Raw genomic sequence first — 26,366 nt, 5'->3', positions numbered from 1 at the left:
ATCTTATGATATTAGTTAAAACATCTGTATTGTTTAATTACGAATATTTAAAAACAGCTAATATTTCAAAAGGAAATTGATATAATTTGCTAAAACTTGTAGTATGAAAATGAAAGACTTCAAAGTCGCCGACATTGTTCGAGGTCCACTGTGCCCCTTATGTGTTTTGCGGGAAAAACTCGTGGCCTGTACTGTACCTTTGACCACAAACACAACCAGTTGATTTAATTTATAGCAAATAAGGAATCGTCTCACACTCTTCTAGTTGTTTTGCAGTTGTAGTATGCTTCCAGTAGTTTCCTTATTTTTACAGTTGAAGATCCAGACGCATGATACTTGATAATGGTGTTTCAAACAGGCAGACACAACCTCCGTCCTCCTTTTACAGGCGCCGTAGCGAGAAATAAACCAAAATGACTTATTTGGTCATTATACGATTCAAAAAATCATTGGGGGCGTGGTTTGCATAACTAACCAAAGAACGGTACGGTTCGTTTCTTGCACGGAACGGTACGCTTTGTGGACGGTACGGTACGCTTTGTTCACGGAACGGTTCGCTTTGTGCACGGAAGGGTACGCTTTGTTCACGAAGCGGTTCGCTTTGTGGACGGTACGGTACGCTTTGTGCACGGTATGGTACGCTTTCTGCACGGAACGGTACGGTTCGTTTCTGAGGTGTAGTAGCACGGTTTAGGGTCTGTACCCTAATTTACATTATTGTGTTGCACTCCTGACATCTAACATATATTTTATTTAACATTTCTCAAAAATTATAACACACGAGATTCGAACCTATTTATAGTTTCTAAATCAAAGGATTTTATTTCAATTTTTCATTATTTACAGCAAGTTTTCATATTCTATAAACATGAAACTGCAATGTTTACCGCTTGATTGAAAAGTGCACTATCATCAACTCCCCATGGTGTCTCTAATCTCACTGAAAAAAATAAAGAAATAAAGTTATTCTAATAATACTATGCTTATTTTAGCTGATTGACTCTTCTACACCATGGACTACTTTTATTTACATGCATTAAATACGTTTTTCTTATTTCATAGGAAATCCAAGAATTTTAATCAATACTTTATGTCCGATACCTGTATAGATTTCTTGAGCATTTCTAATTTATGAACAAAACCTAAAATATAATTCAGTTTTGCATGTAACAGATTTTTAAAAATGATAAGGAAAGTTATTACCTCTGTTTTTCCGTAATTCGTCAAGTTGTGCTGTAACATAATTTAAATTGGTATATATATATAAAAGAAATAAAGTACGTTTCCTTCCTGAAAATCCTTAAAAACAAAGATACATAGCGGGTTCCAGGAAATGTTCAACCAATGCAAGTTTCTTTCTTTACAACACACTAATATATTCACAGTAGTGAAGAAGAAACTTTAAGAATACTGTGCAAAAATATATTCAAAAAGTGAAGTAAATCAGATGAGAATACTTAAAAAAATTTCAAGGAACTGTCGGACAATTTGAAATCACAAGATTGTACTAAAATCAAAAGATTAAATCTTTCACTTTTTCAACTTTGTACACAACCATTCCCAAGGATGAATTAGTCTCGAACCTTTTGGATATCATTTACAGCTGCTTTTTCGATAAAAATGGAACTTGTGAATTAACTAACCTTGTCACTGGTCATTTGCAAAATTATTTTGTTGAAAATCATTCTGATTGTACACACAAGTGTTCTGAAGTTGACATCAAAAAGATGCCCGATTTTCTGATTTAAAATATCTATATCTGGTTTTTGGAGACCAGGTCCTCCAACAATCTATTGGAATACCCATAGTTAACAAATGCGCTCCGTTCCTACAATGTAGCAGACCTTTTGTATTCATATGAAGCAGAATCTGTCCAAAATCTTATACGTGAAATGAAAAAAATTTCTGTAGTCTTTAACTAGACATTCAGATATATCTACGATGTTTAAAATTGTTTTTTTCCCTTCTTATGTCGATATTTCCCGGTGAGTTTGGATTAAAAGATATTACATAATCTTACACATCTGTTTCATACTTCAATTTTATTTAAACAGGGAAAACGAAAAAAAAAAATAAATAAAGAACGTGAATAACATATGATATGGCCGTCTAATTGTTTTATTTAAAACACATCTTGTTGAGCAAGTGTCATTTGAGTGAAATAAAAAGGGAATTTGAATTTTGAAAAAATGTTTTCAAAGTAACATGCAGGTAGAGACTAACAATAACTAAAAACAGAGAGAAGAAAAGAGATCTCATATCTAAATATAAAAAGCATGTCTATGATTATATCTTTAAAGAAAAAAAAATTCCATACGAGGTGCAATTCCATCTTGGTTTGGTTATATGAACTAATTACTGCATTTAAACAAAAGAAACATGGAACCAGCGTCAATAAGATTTTCATGGATCGATCTTTGAAAAAAAACATTCAATCTTTGTAGTACCCCGCGTCTGATCTAGAGTCACGAAGTAAGGAGTGGATCCTTACCTCGCAGGTTCGAATCCCACTGTGGGACGTGATGATCGGTCCTTCGGATGAGACCGTATAAACTGAGATCCTGTGCCGCAGTAGATGCTGGCACGAAAAAGATCCCTCCCTGCTCAATGGCGTTGAGTGTCGAGTGTTGAACAAAATTTGAAGCTCTCCACCAGCAGTTGGTGGCGTCTCGAAAATGTTTCGAAAGGTACGTTTAATAACATACAATCTATCAAACATTGAATCTAATATCTTTGGTAGAAAATACCACTTAACGACTGACTAGGGACAAATTTGATCAGAAAATTCAATGTAGCTTTTTTTGCTAAAATGTAGTCATGATCATGAGTCTTTGGTATGTTTGAATTACCTTAGTTACTTTCAATTATCTCACTATCATATACATGATCAGAAAAGAGTAAAAGCTCACAAAAGGAAGGGGGTAGCTTTGATTAACCTATATACTGAAATATTTTATAATGTATTTTAAATTATTGATTTGAGTTAGAATGTAAAAACATATGCTTCCTGTTCGATCAGGATCATACAATGACGGTTTTATTTTATAAAATGGCACACATATCTAACTAAGGTGCTATCTTGGAGCTGAAATTTCAATCGTGGTTCAAAGGAATTTACCCTTTGCGAGCACATACAAGCCAGTGGAGAACCTTGGTCATCTGTTACCTCTTTCTATTATATAGTATTGCATTTCCATATTCTATTTTCTAGTACAATTTCTTTGATTTACATAATAAACGTTTTTCACGATATAATCAATAGAGTCTCGGCCTAACTGCGGAACAACTGATCCAGGGGTCATGAAAATCACAATTTTGGAACTAACACCCTTCTTCATCATAACTTCATGTATATAAATAGTTCATTGTATTAATATGCACGAGCTGAGGAGAATTTTTTTTTGAACAATTAATGAATTTTTACTATGCAACACCAGGAAACCTGACCCAGGGGCCATGATATTCACAATGTTGGAAGAGGTACCCGTGCTCATCAAAACTATGAACATACATAATTGGATTCATATCTAAGAGCAGAGGAAAAGATTTGAAAAAAAATAATACATTTACATTGCGGCGAACATAGTATGCAGATTTTTTTTATTTGGAAAAAAGGCGGACATTTCGTGACGGCAGACAATACGTGAGATTTTTCCGAAAAAGGGACGTACATTTTGTGAAGGAGCACATAATGTTATTGATTGATTGATTGATTGTATACCGTTTAAAGTCCCTCTTCAGAGTATTTCACTGATATGGAGACGTCACCTTTGCCGGTGAAGGGCTGCAAATTAAGGCCTATGTTCGGCACTCAGGGCCATTGAGCAGAGAGGGATATTTATCATACCACACCTGCTGTGACACAGGGCCTCGGTTTATACGGTCTCATCCGAAGGACCGCCGTCTTTAAATAGTCGCATTTTACGACAAGCAAGGGGATACTGAGGACCTATTCTAACCCAGATACCCACATAATGTGACAGCGAATAAAACGTGACTCAACACCCCACCCTGGAACAAGAACCCCTGGCCCTGAGGCCGTGAATTTCACAATTTTGGAAGAGACACCCTTGCTCATCATAACAATAGAGGTTTTGGTCCCTCACATCAAGCCCAGGAAGGCAGGGATCATGAAATGCACAATTTTTATTTACCTTCACCCATAGATGCTTTATGCAAAAAATGGCCGATAATGGTGAAACAGTTTCAGAGTAGAAGCTGAAAATATTTAAATGTAAACGCACGACGGGCGACGCACAGCAATTAATAAAAACAGGTAGCAGTATATCACATGAGTTACTAAGGTAATCAAAAATTACATGAAAAAATTCAATTCAGATTAATTTTAAAAGAATTTGACATTTAAAGCTAGAAAAAAACATAGTTAAATAAAAAATAAAGTTATAACACACATTTATGTGCTGTATAAACGTTTGTCGATGGAAATGGATTTCCGTTGAGATTAAGTCAATCGTTCCCTAACAATAGTCTATAGTAAATCAAAGGGTCCACGTTACCACTATAGTAAATCAAAGATTTCAAAGTGTTCAGTAAAGTGTCAAATTGTTCACTTTACTTATTGAAATTCTTCAGAGTGATCACTAAAGTGTCATAGTTATAAAGTGTCATAGTTATCACTGACTATAGTTAATCAAAGTTATCATTGTTATCACTATCAGCTGTAAATAAAAGTGTCAAAGGTATCACTTTAGTAAATCAAAGTGTCAAAGTGTTCCATATAGTTAATCAAAGTTTTCATAGTGTCAAAGTTATCACAACGAGTATAGTTACTATTGTATTTTTGTTAAGGGTTTTTTTTTGTTCATTTACACACGTAAAAACATGACAAAAAGACAGACATAAGGATTTTCAATTCTGAAAAAGTGTTTACTCGTACTACAATTGTTTTGATATGAAAAGAAATAACATTCGCCATAAATTGCCACAATAAATTTATTGAAAAAAAAAAACATGCTTACAGGATGGTGCTTTGCAATATAATGATACATCATAAAATTTTAAAGAACTTTTAGAGACGAAAAAGAGAGATTAACGAAGATGATAAACCAACCTTCTAAACATTTTGCTCTTTCTTTCCATTCATCTGAAATATTATGAAATAAATAAATATTATAGAGAATGCATTGATTTTAAATGTATTTAATTTGCGCTTAACCTTTCAAACTGACGGACAAACTGAACAACTTTTCGCTATCAGGTTGTTTTATTTTCTTGATGCACAGTAGACTAAAAGTTTTATGCATACATGCAATGTTTATGTATAGAAGGTATCAAAGCATTGAATGAATGTTTGCACTTGCATTAATGTACTGCATGCATTGGAAGGAACAAAATCATGCGTATTCAAATTATGCAAATGATAATTATTGAGATTAAAAACAAAATCTTTGAAAGGGAAAATGATAAAGAAATCGTTGAAAAAAAACTTTTAAACTTTCAAAACTGGTTTGAAACAGAGGAGAAACAACTAAAATGGAGCCCAAATGAATACTAGTAGTAGCAGTATCTACAGCTAACTGTAAGGCTAAAACACTAAAAACAAATGAGCTTCATGGAATTCAGCTTATGTTTTCTGCTTAAGATTAAAGTCAAAGTCTCTGGAATTATTTATTCGTCATATATATTGAAGATTCCATCATTAATTCATAAATACTAGTAGTCTTTGATATATCAGCACATGCATATTGAATGATTTTAGGACCACAGTAAATGTATTCTTTCTACTTATGTTTTTTTTTAAATATCATGATTACATGTATCTAATTGCATAGATAGTAAAAATATATAAAAAATAAGCATACCTCTTTCATCTTCAAGTCCTTTGATCATATCTGTGGATGAAATATTGCGCTAATTTTTTTTGACTTGTCAAGTATGTTTTTGTGCAGGTTGAAAGATAAAACAAATATCCTATTATGATAATTAAACTTAAAATATAAATGAAAAGTATACTTAACTAATAATGATTAACAGATAAGTCAACCCGCAAGGATGACTAGTTTTACAAATATTCCTTTAAACAGCACTTTTTCTTTTATGGTGCCTATTTTCTATTAGCTACATGAATTTGGGCAAGAAAATTTGAGAGTACACGTTTTCATCTTCTTTTAAAAAAGGATTTTTAGGAAATAACAGTACAGTCATCTCAGTGAGCATCAATAAATCAGTGAATAATTGAATCTGATTTGTGTTTTAAACCAGAGGCCATGAAATACACAATTTCGAAAGAGGCGTCATTGCTTATCAAAACTATACACTTAGCATGCTTTATTTCGGTTACGTAATGCCCAGAGGTAGATCAGAGTAACATAGAGAAAATGCATTTCCTCTTCATCAGTTGTGCACCCTATCCCAAAGAAACAAATAACCCTTGGTCCACATCTTTCAAAATTTTGGAGATTTATAAATTTTATTTCATCATGTTGTTGATAAATACCAAATTGCAGATTTCAAAACATTAAGAAGGTACAGTTTGAGCTTTATTGTGCTTGGGGTCTTTTCTTACGTACTACATGACTGAAATTTCGTATCAAATAGCTCTACATTTTTAAATCAATAACTTCTGCATCAATACTTCCACCAGAATTTAAAACCTTAAAATAAAATAAAAAAAAAAATAAATAAATAAAAAAAAACCGTTTAGCCCCCCCTTTTTTTTTAGTCCTTTTTCAAATAAGGAAAAACAAATAAAATTTAAATTATGTCCCTGAGCTGGATTACTATCAATAATGAAAATCTAGATAATGTTTTGTAAAAAAGAAATTGCATCTCATTTGTACCAATTTATAATATAACGAATTTAAAATTATTTTAGCTGATTAAAAATTAATAGTTGTTATTAACCTGTCAGAAAAAACTACCAAGTAATAGCTTTTCAAAAAAGCTTGCCTGACTAATGCAATCAATATCTATAGAACCTATAATCATGATAAGTTATATATATATATAAACGTTTACATTGGGGGAGGGGTAATTATTTCATTAGAGTTAATTATGAATACGTCGAACAAAACATCATGCATTAATTTTAAGTTGTTCGCTACTTATGAAAGCAATGGAGAGCCTCGTTTTTGAAAGTGTGGTGGGGGGGGGGGGGCTAGATAAAAGTAAGGTTGGGAAAAAAGGAGGAGACAGCCCCCCCCCCCCCCCTGTTGCTACGTGTCTGATGGAAAAGGAACAGTGAGATTTTATTTAAAAGGTATATTTTGTATGTGTTAAAAATTGGTTTTGATCTGTTTTTCGTTTGTTGTATAATGACGCCTGTGGAGTGTTACAAATACTTGGAACTCGGGACCAATGAGCAGTTTCATGCAATCTTTTTCGTGCTAACACCTACTGCGACTCGGGACTTGGTTTTAAACGGTCTCATCCTAAGGACCGATCTCCACGTCCTGCAGTGGATTCGAACACGCGACGTAAAGCTCAGCTCCTCATTCCGCAACTCTATAAATGGTTTTAGAAGATGTAGTTATTAAAAAAGGGAAATGAACTAATGAATTAATGTATGTTGGAAAGCCGTGCCTATATATGTAAAGGTTATATATTTATTTTAAAATTAAAATTTAGAATTAGATTCAACTGCATAGACTACCAGGAAGACAGCTGAGAATATGATAACTACAAGAAATAAATGAATCGTTATGATTAACATGCAGAATATGTTTAAGTACTAGATTGTTGGGTATGCCAGAGCATCAAAGATTGTTGGAAACATCCCGTTATGCATAAATGACCTAACGAACTTGACGGTGATTCCTTATATTCCTTAATCCTGGAATAGGAGGGACACTTTTCCTAGGTCTATTTTCTGTGTTTCATTGGAGAAAGAATTTTATCTCTGAAAACTGGGAGGGGGGCTGCGAGTCCGGGCGAGATATGATCAGAAATATTATGCATATTTGGCCAGTTTTCCTCTTAAGAACTGTTTTTCCGTTTCGTTTTATTTACTTTAAATTATGATGTAACTTCTAAATTTTTTCACAATATCACCGATATGTTTTTTTTCCCAAAGTTCGAAATTCCGATAAAAAGAACAGACTTGAAGTTTTTATTTCCATTCAGTGCAGTAGAATCATCCGGGAAAAGGGCGCGAAGATATACACGTGACATTTGGCGCAAAATGATTGTGACACCCCTTACCTAGAAGAAAAATGGACTCATCCAATAGTACAGAAACGCAGAAAAAAGGTCAAACGGACATGTCCGTATATGAAATCGCATTAAATAATCAGCTGCATGCAAAAAAACTAAAGGAAATAAACACATCAATATATTGTATCAGTAAGACGGTTATTTTTTTCTGCTAAATGTTTTGTTGAAACGGAGGTAACAAATTCCAGTGATAATCAGCATGCACAAAATTTTGCTGGCTAACTGTGACCTCTTCCCTTCGCACCTAGGAAATATCAATCCTTATACAGCCTGACGCCGTGACGTCAGGCAATCATTTCCTTTCGTTTTCGATTCCTTTCAGAAAAAAATCCACAGTGCTCGGTAGTTTACATGTAAATCTTTTTTAAAAAGAAACACGAAAACCTTCAGTTTACCTTAAGCGCTTTCATTTCAAATCTTCAGAAGCTTTATAAAGCATTTTTGAATTGTAAAACGTCTGAAGAAATAATGAAGAAAGCTCTTACGTTTTACTAACATTGTTGCCTTGTCAATTTTTTTTTTCTAATATTAATTACCGGACACTGTGCTATTTCTTTTCATATATATATATATATATAATTTAAGAAAAATCCAGTGTTTTGGTACAGTAAAATATATCCAATGAAAAAAAGTCAGAAATCACAAATCTCGAAAAATCATTTTTACTGTTAGCGCTTTCTGCCTAATGGCTTACTGTTAGCGCTTTCTGCCTAATGGCTTACTGTTAGCGCTTTTATTTATTTTCTACATGTTTTTTGGCTTATTTTAGTGATTGTAACGGTGCGAATTAAAATGCTACCTTTTAACGTTATTATGACGTCACAATGGACAATACTTGACGTCGTGCTTATGAACGTTACTAAGCAATCTTATATTTAACTTTTAACTGTCTGAAGAGCCATTAGGCAGAAAGCGCTAACATTAAAAATGATTTTTCGAGATTTGTGATTTCTGACTTTTTTTCATTGGATATATATAAGGATTGCAGTAAATGTTTTGTGATATTTTTGGATTTTTACCTTTAAATATATATATATATATATATATATATATATAGTTTTAAAATTTCATGGTTCGTAAGATCTCTAAATCGTACTGTGTGTTTTGTTTACAGCCCGTTTGATAGTTTTTTTTAATCACACGTCGGTTTATGCAATTTTTGTGAAAATTCGAGATATGATAGACCATTAAAAGGCTACTATATACGTTTTTTTTTTCTTTGAATGACACCACACCCAGTTTGTATTTTTGCGGATTGGTTATTACGCAGCAACTAATGAGTCAAAGGTCGTGAATTGAGGTTACTCTAGACAATAACGGACGTATGCGAAAATGGCATATTATTATTTTAAATTTTAGCGATTTTCTAATAAAACGTGCTTAATATTTAAGGAAATAAGCTTCATTCCTTATAATTTAATTTCAATGTAGACAATGAAATAATTTTGCCAATTTTCTTTAAAGGCTTTAAATATAGCATATTTTAAAAGTTAACTTCAAGCGGAGTAATACGTTTCTGACTTAACTCATTGTGACGTAGACAAGTTATGCTATACAAAATGGATAAAATCGTTTAACCAATCAAATGACGTGTTACAACTAAGATTAAATTATTTGGCGATATTCAATTCTACTGATCTCAGCAAGCCAACAATACCAAAATTTAATCCTCTAAAAACTCTTATACGGCAGTAAATGTTCAAAAAGACTTCTGACCTCATTTTACATAAGAATGGTAATTTCCAACAAAAAAAGAAAGTAGTCATATGAACGGAATGCCTACTTGTTGTTCATCAACGAGCTTTTCTCTAATTATTATTTTCCTATATTGTTTGTTTGCCTCTGGAACTATATATCATTTTTTATTTTAAAAATAAAAAAAATGTATGAGGCATATTTTTGTGCATATCTTAAGGGCCATCAAATTGAATATATATTATTATACATGTATATTATCTTTTAATACGAAATGAAAATATTAAAAAAACATATATGAAGTTACCTGCGCGTATTAGTGTCCTCCACATCCACATCATTAATATTGCCTAAGGAATACCATAAACAAATTGTAATTATTATACATGTTATAGGTGCACATTACATATATTTATAAACACTGACTGGTGAAGTAAAGACAATTCAATCTCTATTTTCCCAGAAAGATAGATTGAACGTAAGAATGATATCAAAAATTTTTCGTACAATCCAGAAAATGTTTCTTACTTGAACAGTGAAGAATTCTAGAATATTCCATGCAAGAATAACAAACAAAACGAAAGTAAAAAAAAGGGTAATATTAATTGGAAATACCCTTGAAATACCTTAAACATGCGCACTGCAACAAAAGGAGGAATGTTCGACAATTGTCTGGTATGAATTTTTTTTTCTATATGCTTATTTTTCGTATATTTTTCCATCAGATTCAAAGCTTATCATCAATGAATCAGTGAAAATTTCATCTTTGAATTGTGCATGTTACTTTAATGGACACAAAGTGTAAAGTGAATTCACACAGCGATACATTTATTTTTAGGTCCTGAAAAACGTGTTAAAATTGCCATTTTTTCGAAAAAGATCAGTATTCATGATCATTGCATGTTGGTTAAAAGCAGTACAACCACGATCTGAAAAATCTTCCAGACCCACTATGCCACCAGTTATGCCATATATAATGACAAGGTAATGTATTACCCTACATTGCATACATGAACCTATTGATTGTTTAAAGGTGATCAGATGTTTCAGTTAACTATTGTTCCAATAATAGCATGTCAATTGCGATTTGCTTGATTGACTGAGTAAATTGATAACCATATTATTCATTGATTGGATGGTTAATTCGAATAAAATCAATGCTACAGTATTGTGACATTAATGAGTTCGCAAAATGGCCGCCGTCGTTCATGCGTGCGCTGCGCTTGCTGAATGTAAAACCCAATTTCTATCAATCAAATAATATTACCACTTACCTTTTTGGGAGTTGAACTATGTTCAATCTCCCATGGTCATCACGTATTTAACATGCGCAGTAATTTGTGTTGATTATATAGAGCCGAAAGCGAGGCTACTGTGTCGGCTGATTTACTCCGATGATATTCAACGGAAAACATGCATAAACATCCGCCACAAATAGTTCATGTCAATTTCTCCTGAATTGATCTAATTTTCATAATTTGAAATATAAGTAAATGTAATAATGATAAAGTAATCTTATTTTGAATATTAGATTTCGTTCAAAGTAAAAATAAATTATAAAGAACCTCAAAAGTTTTTTTTTCGTAATGGAACTCATTTTTTTGTGTGGCGTCATACACTGAAAAAGATACCATCGACAACTCTACATACTAACGGCAAGCGGTAAATCTAGTCGTCCCGATGCCCGACGGTCCCGGATTTTTAGCAATTTCTTTTTTACCGGTGCACAGAATTTATTCAAACTTTTTATGAACATTTCCTTGGTTTAAATGAATTCATTAATGCATAAAAACTTTAGGAAACATGCGTATTTATTACTAAATCAGCAGTATCACCTGCCAAAAGCGGTAAATCTAGTACTCTGTTATAAATGTTAAAACCAAAAAACGGACACTGATGTTTTCGTAAAATCATTTCGTAAAAACAACAAAATGAAGTTTTTTTTTAATAAAAGGAAAACCTCATTTACATACAGATAACTCGTACGCACACAAACTCTCACATATACCACTGTTTTTATGTTTGGTCATTAAATATTTGTTTTAAACTTGGTATTGCTTTTTTCTTCACAATATTAAAAAAGATTTAAGTTCTGACGTAGTCCATGTATAATGTTCGTGTAATTATAATACATTTATATTCACAGAGAAGTTTTATATAACAAATCTGTTAGCTCTTAAAAGGATGCTGTGTTAAAATTCACATTTTATCAACATTGATATTATTCCTGCGAAACTGAAATTTTCATAACACATGGGTAAAGGTGCCAAGGAAAACTATCTTAAAAATTTGAAGACTGTGAGCAGTTAATTATATAAATGATAAACCGCCTCTAATATGAATATAATGGCAGTGTCCATAATTTGCAATGGGAAAACCAAAATATGTGTAGGATGGAAAAGTAATAGAAGGTGCACAACGGCAATATGTAATAAAGATTCTATGAAAATTTCGTTCTATGGTGTAAGAGGAGTTGCGGCTAAGAGATTGGTATACCTAAAGCGTAACAAACAGATAAACGGAAATCCAGATTAATAAATACCCTCCCGCTTTTCAAGCAGGGGTTATAAAAAAGGACTAATGTAGGCAGGCAACAATATGGCCCCTGCATTTTTTTGCTATTCAATGTCTCTGAATGTCTTTCTCAAGATTTTTGCAACCCAAAAAAAAACTGAAACAGTTGTCTGCATTTGAAATATTGTTCACTCACGTAACCTCCTGATTGAAGATTTTATTTAACACCACCTTCAACTCCCATGAGTGCTTTCAGTACTTTGATTTGTGTAAGCACTTTGTTATATGACCTCTAGAGCGTAGAACACTTCGAATTTTCTTAGGAATGCTTGCATATAAACTCTGAATATAGTGCAAAGGGAGGCTACCCCATATTTCATGGACGATTCGCTCCAGATCATTAGCGTTTCTGATCTCCTGTGTCCTCCTTTGTACACGGATTTTGAACACTCTTCAGACATTTTCTATTATATTGAGATCAGAACTTTGCGGGGGCCATGGTAGAGTGTTAAAGTTGTTGTCTTGTTTCCAACTGTTTGAGAAAGCGGAGACATGACAGGGGGCATTGTCTTCTTGGAAAGTCCAGCGTCGGTTTGTGAAATGACGAGCGATCACAGGCCAAAGACACTCATCAACAATTGTAATATATTTCTCGCTTTTCATGTTCCCATCCACAGTTTTATGGCACCAACTCCATTATAACATATGCAACCCCAAAACATGAGGGAGGCCCGACAGTTCGTTTCACAATCACCACGCAACCCGACACATTCAGGACGTATTCTTTCCTCACTCTTCCTCCAGACATGAAATTAATTGTTAATACAACAACTATCTTAGTATCATAACTGAATATTATTGATGACCAATGATTATTTACTGTCCAATGTAATTTCTGTCGACAAAATCGGGTTCTCTTCTCTCTATTCACACGTGAAACAGTTGTTTTCTTAGAAACTACACACCTTTTGTAACCTTCCTCTGATAATCGTCTGTGAACTGTTCTGAGTGACACATTAGATTCTGTCCTGGCATTGAATCTGGATGTAATATCTTTTAAATTCTGACGACGGTTGATTTAAATGCTTCGAAAAAGAACCCTAGCTGTCATCTCTTTGTGAAGTTTTCCGTTTCACCCCACTTCTCCGTAAATTTTCTATATTACCTCTTTCCCTCACACGTTTGAGAAACTTTTGGATGGTACGACTGTTTATTCCGGTTAAATTCTCAATTGTATAGCTTGATAGGCCTTCATTTGACATCTGAATGATTATTTCTATTAGATCACTCGTCAATTCTCGACCATGGGGAGCCAAATCTCCCAGCAGACGATAATTGTTTATCAAAGGGGAATAATTCCCAATTTACAGCAGTGGACCGATTTAGTTACACGTAAGTCATACCTACATTTCAACTGAATTTTTTTTTCATTTAAAAGAAGCGAATTACCTAATTCAGCAACTGATTCACCACCCATCTTAAATACTTACGATGACTGCGACCATTTTGAGAACTCATTTATGTCACATTACTGTACTTTGAATATGAAACACAGAATTCAACAATACCACGATAACACTGGGCAATCACACTGGATGATTGTTTACCAGTGTGGAATGTATAGTGTAGCGCCATTGAGGTAAACGGCCAAATTTATTCCTACATTCCTTATACGTAATCATGAAAAAAACACTGCCTTAAAATCTCCCCAGTGTTCGAAATAAAACGATCTGGTAAATTTTATATACAATTTATTTACAGGGACAGGTGCCAAAAAAAAACCACAATAATTTTTAAGACAATAAACCACTATCTTCTGAACGGTCTATATACATGCATATGTAATGTCTAAATCGAGTCGTTTTTGAACTGGACCTTTCGGGCGGTCCTTAATAGAGGCTTGCTCTTGTTTATCGTAATTTGATTGGCTGTCGGCATGAGACTGTTCTGCTTCGGCAACACTGGTCAAAAAGGTGACTGGCGATGACTTCAAACGAGTTCGGCCGGGTCTCTCGCTCGCAGCTGGCACGCATCCGTCAGACTGTGGGTGATACGGCCTGGTTTTAGTTTTACCAATTTGCAATAAATAACACTTTTACTGAAAAGTTTACTTTCAAATTGTTTGCCTTGGTCAGAATGATTTGTGTCTGGTCATCCATATCGCTAAAACCAATCCTTGAAAAAGACTTTGGCTACTGTCTTAGCTTCGATGTTCATGAACTGTTATATCTCATTAAAATTAATAAAATAATCAATCAATGCTACAATATATGCATATACCTGCCCTGATTTAGGAAATGGTCCCACAATGTGATTTGTGATTCTTTCAAATGGTTCTCTACTCCGAAGACTTTAGACTTGTGACTTCTTTCTTCCTAAAGTGGTTTCTCCTAACTTCACCCATGGAACCATTTCACACTTTCACTGTTTGGACTTTCAGTAAAGCGTGGCATTCTCAACGCATTCCGCTTAGTTTAGCTTATTTCTCACGAACGCTTTCACAGCTTAAAGACATCAAGAGCTGCTTTTGTGCTTTTGCTCTAGCAGGTCTATTACATCTCGGCTTTAGAGTAAGCGAAAAAAACATCAAATTAAGAAGAATGGACATAATTCTTTTCCTCTCCACATAACAGTTTAAGTTCTAACGCATCGTTATGGTCACTATCTGTAGAATAATTTCTTGGTTCTGTTAGATGTGAGAATTTCCGATTGACATTATAGTCATTTTTCTCGCGTTTAGATTATTGCTTGCATGGAAGACGAGATTATGCATCTGCATATCCATGTTGTTCCCCTGCCCGGTGTTCGATCCGTAAAACGTATGGCTCAAGTTTGACAATCGCACTTTTGAGATCCATGAAGCCATATTAAAGATTAATGGTTTGTTTGGTGTTAAGACTCTCTACCAAGAACATAATGCTTGTAATATCTAATAAAATACACAACTGCTAGCATTTCTTTGCACGTAACACAGTAATTCTGCTCACAATTTGCAACACACGGTTTCCATATGAAGTGAAAACTTTTCGTTTATTTTTGTATTTGCGACAGTAAAGCACAAATAGAAATTTTTACTGGCGTCAGTGTTTAACAAAAAGTCTGCACCATCTTGGTATAGATATCCTAGAATAGAAGCTGAAATGTTTCTCTTTCAAAGTTTAAAAGGCTGTGTCACACTCCCCGGTTCAATTCCACACACTTTTCTTTCCAGTAATGACATGCAAACATCTGACAATTTCAGCCAAGTCCTGTACAAATCGTCGATAATAAACTACTAATTCAAGGAAACTTGTTATTTCGGACTCAATTTCTGGCTTTTTCCAGTTCTAAACTGCTTTGATTTTTGCTGGGTCGGTTTTTATACCATTCTCACGTACAGTATGTCCCTGTAGGCTATCCTCGTAGGCTGTAGGCTTACTTAAATTGCACTTCGTAGCCTTTAGTTTTAAATTCACAATCTGTAGCCTATTAAATGCTAATGTACACAATATTATCATCCAGGTAAATTAAGCACTGCCACTTTTCATTGCAATCCAGTTAGTGATTGTATCAAGATCAATTCCGTTTTTTTTCACTCATATCACTTGAATCTGTTAAATATATATGTCAAGGAACAAGGTATTGTTTCCTCCATATAAATCTTCCCTGTAATTTTCTAAAAAATGAAACTGGTGTAAGAGATAAAAACTCATGCTCTTTGAATCATTTAGATTCCAGGCAGGAAAATCATACAAATCATTTTTTCTATTATGTGTTTTTAAATGCTAATTGTGACGCAATAAACATGTGCAGTTTCCCATATTTTCTTAAAAAGTTGCAGAAGACACCAATTTTAATAGAATTTTCTTTCAGTGAATATTGTCCGCAGGCATCGCCCACAAAGATCTTGAGATATGTGAATTTTATTGACTTTTGCACAATATATAAAAAAAATTAAGTGGGCGACGTCTGTGGAAATTATTTTCTATAGGACAAACACCGTTGAGATTGGCCATTTTGAGGCTTTTTGTGTTAGAAATAGACAATGTATCACATTAGTGACCTCATATTTGCAGAATCGTAATCCTTTGTACCATATTTTCCCTGATTTATCCTAGCCATAAACTTAACTTATATTTAAAACAGTTTCAAAACCTTTTGATGACATTACACTTTAGAGCACAAAAAAGCTGAACACTAATACCTTCTTATTTTGTTGCAATGTGACAATAAAAAGAAAACGTTATGACAAAAGTCTACGATCTTTTAAAATACCCCTGTATAGTAATTTATAGTGTTCCATGGAACGCATGTGTCGCCTGCTTTTAGTTTTTACAAAGATCTTATTCTAAGAGTTGTCAGCTTTCACATAGATTTTATGCTACTAGCATATAGAGTATTTCATGTCAAAACAATTCGAGCATAAATGCACAATAAAACATTCACACATAGTATAAGACTGCAAAAGAGTACTAGTATATACCCTCCCACCCCCAACCCCACCCCCACACCCCCGAATATGATTCCCAACCCTTAAATAAAAATAAAAAGTCGAAATCATTATATATAAATATTTAGTATAATGTCTTAATATTCATAATGTTTCAAAGTCTTTACACCAATTGTCACTCTACACGATCCGTTGTGCGATGTGTTTTATTCTCATAAAACCGGTATTTTAAAACATAAATTAAAATATCCGTTTGTGTGGTTACTGAAAATCATGCAGTTTTAACGAATAGTGTTATGAGTCATAAGCTTGTATAAATGTTAATTATCAACACCTGCCCTTCAAAATTCAAAAGACTTTCGTTAAAGTAAATTGTTCGGGAGTTTCTTTGTAAGGTAGGTTAAAGATCAAGGTCAAGTGAAAATTTTAATATATATATAATATATATAATAAAAAAATAATTTCGGTGTTGTGATTTATATATATATATATATATATATATATATATATATATATATATATATATATATATATATATATATATATATATATATATATAATACATTATAGAAAGCAAAATGAAAAAATATATATATAATCATATTCCACATAAAACATAAGGACACTGTATCAACTATTATGTGGCTAGAAACCTAAGAAAGGAATCAGTTTATGAATTGTTGGTCATATTGAAATATATAGTAAAATACAAAGTATGAAAAATATTGACTGGCAATTATTTCAGCTCAAATTAACCTTCACCCTGAAGAATCTATATTATAACGATATACATACTTGTTCTAAGAATTATAATTTTGTACTTAAAAAAATAATGTGTAATATTCATATAATTAAAACATTTCTTTAATTGATATAAGTGTATTGTTTCTTTTAGAAGTACGGTAGAGGAATCAGATGCATCCTTACGGTCGAGGGTATCGGCGCCAGTTGTAATTTTCGTCTTAGCCATTTTTGTTTGCATTGGATATAGTACGTCAACAAATTTATTCTTTCTTTCACATTTTATTTTTTATTTCTTAAATCTCTATATTTATGCTTTTAAAGACAAATTTGTTTTACTCAGAGAAATACAAGAAAAGTTACAGAGAAAAAAGCACAGAAACAGGTAATAAAAGAATAATTTGATAAAAGACTTTGTTTTGTCTGTTAATACTATTACTGTTAAGATATATTTAACTAAATTAAATACAAATGTATAATTTTGATACATTCAGACAACTGGATGTTTTCTCTTTCGTTTCAAATGAAACAGATGTCTTTATTATCCAAAAAAGAACAGAATTTACTTCTAGTTCTAGTGTAAATATTTTTCGTTGAAGTGTAAAAGATCAAAGTGACCATATCTTACAATATACAGTAACATCAGGCGCGTTGCATCGCTTTTGAAAGTGGGGGAGGGGGGCAGCCAGACATTTTTTTTACTTACCTGGAAAAGTTGACAAGCAATAGAAAAACATTTCCATGCCGACTTCTTTCAGTACCAATTTTTTAAGCATAATTATAATAATTCATTTCCCTTATATTACTTTACCGTATACGTAGTATTAACTGGGGAAGCAACCTGTTCTTCAGTGAACATTTTCAATAGTAAAAGTAATGTTAAGGTCAAGATCTAGTAAATAACTTTAGACTAACTTTTTGGTGCTAGATCCATTATGACGTCATAATCAATTTCAACTTTCTTTTTCCCGTACTTTACGGCTTTAGTAGAATTATGTAGAAAATACGGTGTTTTCTTGACATTCAATTTGAAATCATATGAAAAGTAAACCGGATACCTATATTAAATTTGATATTGATTTAAAGAAAAGGCCATGAACGTACTAATTACCGTTTTCTGATAGACTGTAGGCAATCTGGATACATTTCTTTCGTCGAATATGAAAAAAACTCCCATATTCATGACTGGTTTTCTTAATTTTTCATTGAAAATGACAGTTCAAAATACAGTTTTTCATCTTGTTTACCTACAAATTATGCCCCGAAACACCTTATTTGACCAAGCTAAAGTTGTAAAGCATCAATAAAGGAATTTATTTCTCAAATTTGATAAATCTGTAGGCACCTTTCATTTACTAGATCTTGACCTTAAGGAAAAAAGTAGGGGACCAGGCCTGAATATGAATTCAAAATGTATCATAAACAAGACAAAAAAATTAACTCATTAAAAAATACAATCAGTCAAACCAACTACACATCTCATCAGACATATTTAATGTTAATATAGACAAAAAAGGAATGTTTTTTTATCCCCTCTTGCAGTGCAACTCGTTAAAGCATATTGGCAATATTTAAAGAGAAGCACCACAAATCGATTTTCAGTTTTCAAATACTTATTTTGCATTGTTAAAGGACAAACCTTTCTTTCATTTAAAGTTCATCAGGGGACAGAATGAGTGCACTTTAGTACGTCGTTTGGAACCTTTTCGGCTATCTATTTACATGACTTCACATTAAAATGTATCGCTAAACTGAAAGGTCAATGAAACAATTGCTTTGAGGAACTACGTGCGCCTCAAGAATAAATTCCATAAGTTTGAAAATTTCGTACATTGTAATCAAACCATCAAATTATTGCAATATCTCAGCGTCATTTTATTTATTCATTAAACGTAAGTTGATAGAAAATTCCAGAATTTTCCAGAGTGATTGAGGTGGCAGGGGATAGTTTCGGATTAAGTACCGGTCAAAAGTTAGAAAAAATTTAGAAACCTTACGTTTGAATATATATTATGGGTTATTTTATGATTAAAATATCGGGATGGGTTCATAGGATGAATTATAGCTTGAAAGCGAGGTAATTGAGCCATTTAATGTGCAGTTTAATGATTGTCATGTACCAATTTTTTTCTGCAATTTGTGTGGTAGCTTCTAAAGGTCATTAGCACGGGCCTGGAAGCGGTTGAGGTTCCGATGAAAAAGTGAAATAGGCTAAATTTACATGAAATGTTGAGATTGTTCCTGTGCCATTATTAGGGATCATTGTGTAAGTTGTACATGTTTTATTCTTAAAAGCTGCAATTTTCTCAAGGGAATAGATCATACTATTATTACATGCAAAGAGAATCTAAAATTTTCCAAAGCGCATTTTTATACCAGCTCAAAATTAAGTAAATCGTCAATCAAACAATTTGATTGCCAACAAAACTACCCTCTGCCACCTACGCATAAGTGAGAATTGTCAAGTCGTACATAAAATTTCAAGCTTCGAAAGTAGTAAACACGTGATATCTAAATATTTCATTAATTGGAAAATGGATAAGACTTGTCCTCTTCCAATGCAACATAATTAAAGTATGTGGAAGATGAGATATCATTGTCCATAGGTTCGTTTTAAATCTTGCCTACATGCTTCAACGTTCACACTTACACACACACCCTCACCATCCTTAACATATACGAGATGCTATACTCTTCTTTCTGACCTGATTAATGGGCGCCCAATTATGTGTTTTGATCACAGGACTTGACGCCATGAAGGTGTTGACAACGTCACACACAGCTGGAACGATTCATTGATCATTGATTATGATACACATCAATGTGACGTCATTACGTCAAAGTTGACGCTTTTCGTACAGAGTGAGAGGCTGATTTAGTTTTTAAATTTTACATTAGAATTAAAATGAGTTAAATTTTGTACAATGAAAAATCTATTTCATAAAAATAAATATCTTTTGTAATTTTTAAAAGGCCATTAACTTGGATGCGATATCAATTCTATTCATATACAGTCCGTATATTTTCTAGACAAGTGATATGGTCATATATTTGTATGCACATTCTATTGAAAAAGTAAAAAGTAATATAATGATCCCAATAGATCAATATATCATGTCAATGTTTTACACCTTCAATCAAATATCAATTATTTGCATGTTAATTAATACACTGTAACACCTATAATAAATGCTGTTAACATGCGATCTAACAAATGTAACTATAGTAATTAAATATTAAAATCTATATAGGTTAGCAGCATATTTCATGAGGTAAATATAGTGTTAGAACATATAAATTGATCTTTCATTATTTGATTGGTTATGTCCTTGCAATATTATAAAAGATAGTTTTTATAAGACACAAATTAACAAGAGTTATTCCCGTTGGCTGCCATTTTTTTGTGGTCACCCCCTTGTACATGCTGGTAATTTTTCCTCTCTGTCCTACCAAACATAAGAGGTTGTTGCAGAAATATTTGGGGGATCTTTATGGCATTATGAAATAAAGGAGGATCTAACGAATATATATATTTTTTTAGAAAAACAATGCTTCCTACCTCACAATTGCCATAATGAATATAAAAAATTAAAATTGGTTGAATAATGAAGGAATATGAGTATACGAGGGGTGATCAAAAAGTTCGCGAACAAATTGAATAACTTCCACAAAACAAATTGGATTAGGTTTCAGTTTTTTTTTAAGTAGCCCTCTACGAATTTAATGCATATCTGCCACCGGTCTGCCCATGCGCGATTCACATTATGCGGGGGTCACGTGACATGCTCTGAAGCAATCTGTTCATAGACGCTAAATTATTTTTCCGAGTCTTATATTATCATGCAAGTTGACTTTTATAACAAGAACAGACCATTTGTCAGATATGACGAGATCTCAGAAATAGTATACCAGTTGTTGGATAAGGATATCCTTTCACAAAAGAACATGGTGACCATCACAACCCGAGTCCTCTGTTTTAGGAAAGTCGCTTATCTATCATGGATATAGTTATTTGGGCCTTCTTTTTGTCATGTTAAATAATTATGTTAATAGTCTAATTAAGTGATATATTTATAGGGATTCAATAATACTACAATTGTTGAGATATTCGTCTATTTTACTAGCTGTAATTTCGCAGACAAAGTGCAAACAAAGTTTCATAATAAAGGATTTAACAAAAGGACACACTTCTTCCTTAGCTTGTCGTCGCTAGGTTACAAAACAAACATCATTTACAGCCATTCCGAGCTCTAGTAAGCCTGTGACAACCATTTTTTTCTTTACGAGTCACCTACATATTGACGTCATTTTTACATTGTAAAGTCACAATGATGGGAAAAATTATTACTATTTATATTATATTTATAAAACATGTGTATGACTATATGTGTACCGAAGGATGATTGCACTTAACGCTGTGCTTTGGTTCTTTTTCGGTCACTTCTTTTGCTTTAAAATCTTAACCTAAGTTCACTTTTATATATTTACTACATTGTTCTATAAATAAGAGGCCACATTTAAATAATAAAAATAATTTTTGACTGTAATGAAATACATAATTTCATGTTTCTGTCCCAACGGTTTTCTAAGTTCATAGAATTTACACTTATCAATCCTTGATTGATCAATATGTATGTATGAAAGACGGGGTTAACTAATCGTAAGAATGAATATAAATTTAGACTACGTGAATAACAATGCCATGTATTAAAAATACGAGATCTCTATTTTTCATTTTCCTATTTATACAGTACGGCACAAATACAATATATACAAAGGTTTAAAACGTATTAGTCCATCAATGTAAGTAAAGAATATTTAAAATCAATAGCTAACTATTAAACATGTATGAGCACAGTATCCAATTTAGCAAAAACATGCTACATGAACCTATAAGTCATTTGACGGAAATTTGTATTTACAAAAATTCCTGAGGAAAGATATCACGTGGTGAATTATATTATTCAACGTGTCACAGCCCTTGGTTACAGCATTTAGAGAATGTGAAGAAGAAGCATTTTTTTCTTTTAAACCATGAGCGCATGTTTGTCTATTGATCTCCTTTTAACACAAAATAACTAATACTAAAATATTTAACTATTGTTAAAAGAAGAACAATAGACAGACATGCGCTGACTTTGTGTAAAGTCAGCAAAGAAGTGGGGACCTCTTTATCATACGAAGATTAAAGAATTTGTGATGACCCCCGTCTTAGAAAACAGATTCTTACATACATCATTAATAAATACGTTTATTATTGTTATTAAGTTATAAATTAGATGTTAATCATCCCTGCAATTAAAAGAAAAATGACTATTTTGAAAGATTATTTTAACGCATATTTTACAGATCCTTAAGTGTAGTCATCCTAGGCTTTCATTATGATCTGAATCGTGGTTTTGTAAATAAAGAGATGGATAGTTTGCGAAATTTTTTATCAACCCTTGTTAATTTGGGTCTACTGAAAACTAGCTATTTGTAGATGGCCTGAAAATGCAAGTAAAAATTGCTTTAATCAAGTGACTCCAACATCATATGATAAATATAAAGAAAAAAACTAAATGTCTTTAACGTGTAGAATTAAACCATATTTTAGTTGTCTGATATAAGTAATGTCCTAAAAGAATCGTGCATTTTTGTAAAGACTTTTTTATCTTCGCGTAGAGATATATTAAATATTTCCATTTGTCAAATTAACTGTACTGCACTCTACGTGACTTATAGTCTTTTTAATGTCATTTATTTTGTTGTAATTTGCAGTTAAGATTTTGGTTCAGGAAGACGAAAATCGAACAAAACCAGACTACATTTCCACTTTAAAGTCTTTTATTATAAGGGAATTGCATCTACAAGTTGAATTTGTCACTAAAGTACGGCCTGCTAGAAAATACTTGTTGCCCTGCAAACTCAAAAACAGACTTCCCGAAGAAATCAAACGTAAGCTGAAGGATATGGATTTTACAGGTATATATATTTTTAGGTCACCTGAGTAAACTCAGGTGACCTATTGCTATCTGTTTTCGTCCGTCGTCGTGCGTCGTCCGTCGTCCGTCGTGCGTTAACATTTGAACATTTTCAGCTTCTTCTCTGCAACCACTGAACCAATTTCAACCAAATTTGGCACAAAGCATCTATGGGTAAAGGGGAACAAAAATTGTAAATTTCATGATCCCTGCCACCCCTGGGGCCTGAGGGGTGGGGCCAAAACCACTAAAATTAATGCAATCTTTAAAAATCTTCTTCTTTACTCCTGGACATCAAGCAGTCAAACTGTTTGCATGATTGTAATCAGCAAGGGTGCCTCTACCAAAATTATGAAATTCATGGCCCTGGGGTCAGGGGTTCTAGTGCTAGGGCGGGGCTAAATAAGTAGATAGTGAAAATGCATTATTTCTTTGAAAATCTTCTTCTCTGCTCCTGGGTATTAAATAAACTAACTAAGTACATAGTTATGATGAGCAGGAGTGCCTCTACCAAAACTGTGAATTTTATGGCCCCAGGGTCAGGGGTTCTGGTGTTAGGGTGGGGCTCTAATGATTATATAGTGAAATGCATGAATTCTTTGAACATCTTATCCTTTGCTCCTGGTTAATATACTAATGATCTAATTACATATTAAAGGCCAGGGTTTATTTTATTTTCAGTGTAACAAACCCTCCGCTCAAGGTTTTGAATTTTCAGAAAAAATAAAAAAAAACAATTTTCCGATGTCAAATTTGAGTAGGGATCAAGATTTCATATGTACGAACTCGCACTTCCGGTTTTAAGATGAAACGGCGGGTAAATAAAGCTAGATCTGAGAAGATAGCTTGGTTTAGTGTAAAATTCATCGATACGAGTGCCATTCAAAACGTTTCACCCGTTCAAAGGACAAATAAAATGCTGACGACTTTGTTGCACAATGAAATGCTGGTGAGATAATTATGTATTCGTTTTAAAATTATCTGTCTGTAAATTATTTTCCTCCCCCAGGTTTTAAACTGCCCGTGGTAGCTTTTGCATATTGCCAGCGACATTGTTTAGGTCTCTGTTATAGCTTACAGTCTAAGCATCATTCTTCAGAAAAGGGTTGTTTATGAATCAGATGTAATGAATAAAACTATGGGAGAAGTTAAGTCCATTTGAAGAAGAAATAAACAATAACCCGAAGAAATAAAAAAAAAAATCAACTATTAAAAGGCAAGAATATACAAATATATACAGGCATGTAGTATCATTTGTATCAGCCAGAAAAATTATTTTACACTTAATTGAAAAAATGTTCACCCTACTCCCCAATACTCTGTCTGTTTTATAATAGGAATTATAATTTTAGGCATCAAGTAAATTTTAGAACAATGTCTACACATTCACCTAACACATATCAAAAAATGAAGATATATTGAAGGACTTTTAAAGAATTGATTTTTTAAAATATATTTTGACTAACATCACAAAATTTATATGACTAGCCCAAACTGGCAGATGATGAAATAAGCAATTAAATGTTCTACTTTCCTATCTATAAGCATTTATTTATGTGTCCAGTGGTAAGGAGCCTATTAGAATAGCATAAAAAAAGAATGTACAAATGTTAATAATTGATTTATCAAATTTTTTTTTTATATTTCCTTCTCCTTCGTGACTTTTTTATTCTCATGTTCATAACTAAACCTAAACATAAAAAAATGCTGGCCTTATAATGAAGAAAGGGGCCTCTTTCAAAATAGATATTTTCAGGGCTGCTGGGTCAGGGGTACCAGGGGGGTACTTTGACTAAAAATAAATTAATGCTTTGAAATCTTCCCTTTGATAAGCAATGGTGCCTCCTTCAAAATTTGTAAATTTCGTGGCTTTTGGATCAAAACACGAACCAAATACAATCACTGGAAAGTTGTTACATGATACTCAGGTGACCTATAATGCCCATGGGCCTCTTGTTTGATTAATATGACATAACATACTTGCTTCACACACCGTTGTTTTATTCGCATAACAAAACTTTTCCTTGTCTTCTCAATTGCACCCAGACTTATATTCCGAAACCTTCTATTTTACGGTAATCTGCAATTTTAAAACCCGAGGTGATCAAAGTAGCTCAGTGTCTTTGGCGAGGCCTAGCAAGACTACGACAAGAGAAGGGAAAAGAAATTTATATAAATATGGCCCAGCAAGTGGAGACATGGTAAAGATCGAATAAAGTTATGTTACGTTTAACAGAGTTTTTATCACTAGACCATGGTCATCCTATAATATCTATAGAAATGTATATAAAATATTGGCTTAAATACATTCAAACATATTTTTGACATTAATTGCTTCAGTCGTGCATTTAAAGACGTTCGATCCTGATATTTAAAGTCTTATATTTGGCGGAAATTGACTTTTGAATAAGTTAGCGTAGATGTGATTTAGCGTATTTCTTAAAGGCCGGGGGCGACCTAGATTTTTTGCCACCTGGTAAAATAGGCGGCGCTTATCTCCATCACTGTCAGTGCTGCTGATAAGAACTGCACTGAGCTGAGTCAGCTTTGTTTACAAATTACCGACAGTGGGAATTCCATTCCATTTTGTGTGTAAATATAAATAAAGAAATGAAATCTGTGTGTACTGCAAATCTCTAATTATTCAAGTTTAATTAAGTATACAACATTTACTTATTAACACATAAATGCAGTGTATAAACAGTTAAGTTTTTGCAGATAATCAGGACTAAAGTTTCAAACTAATTAAAATAATGGAGTTTGATTAAAAGTTCTTACAATTTGGGATATTTACACGTCTCCTTTAAATAAAATCAATTACATCAGTTTCTTCTTTTAGCTTTGAAGACACT

At 32.9% G+C, this 26,366-nt stretch overlaps 2 protein-coding genes across 2 annotated transcripts in view; one reads left to right on the top strand and one right to left on the bottom strand.

The window, feature by feature from the left end:
- Positions 1-10,465, bottom strand: part of LOC134268159 (interferon-induced protein 44-like) — a 30,211-nt gene extending 19,746 nt beyond the window's left edge. Inside the window, exons 1-6 of the mRNA XM_062750358.1 lie at positions 10,396-10,465; positions 10,175-10,217; positions 5,823-5,852; positions 5,072-5,104; positions 1,204-1,233; positions 888-940 (exon numbers count right to left, since the gene is read on the bottom strand). Coding sequence (XP_062606342.1) covers positions 888-940; positions 1,204-1,233; positions 5,072-5,104; positions 5,823-5,852; positions 10,175-10,208 — 180 coding nt within the window. The 5' untranslated portion in view covers positions 10,209-10,217; positions 10,396-10,465. The remainder of the gene's footprint in view (positions 1-887; positions 941-1,203; positions 1,234-5,071; positions 5,105-5,822; positions 5,853-10,174; positions 10,218-10,395) is intronic.
- LOC134268160 (uncharacterized) overlaps positions 10,442-26,366 on the top strand; it is a 33,864-nt gene continuing 17,939 nt past the window's right edge. Inside the window, exons 1-5 of the mRNA XM_062750359.1 lie at positions 10,442-10,542; positions 10,706-10,851; positions 17,706-17,800; positions 17,895-17,936; positions 23,312-23,515. Of these exons, the coding sequence (XP_062606343.1) occupies positions 10,501-10,542; positions 10,706-10,851; positions 17,706-17,800; positions 17,895-17,936; positions 23,312-23,515 (529 nt within the window). The 5' untranslated portion in view covers positions 10,442-10,500. The remainder of the gene's footprint in view (positions 10,543-10,705; positions 10,852-17,705; positions 17,801-17,894; positions 17,937-23,311; positions 23,516-26,366) is intronic.

The sequence above is a fragment of the Saccostrea cucullata genome, unplaced genomic scaffold (genome assembly GCF_032062105.1).
Source record: "Saccostrea cucullata isolate Sc308-1 unplaced genomic scaffold, CSIRO_AGI_Scuc_v1 ctg1256, whole genome shotgun sequence".
Classification (NCBI taxonomy): domain Eukaryota; kingdom Metazoa; phylum Mollusca; class Bivalvia; order Ostreida; family Ostreidae; genus Saccostrea; species Saccostrea cuccullata.
The sequence above is the reverse complement of the archived record's forward strand: the minus strand, read 5'-3'. Positions and strand labels throughout refer to the sequence as shown.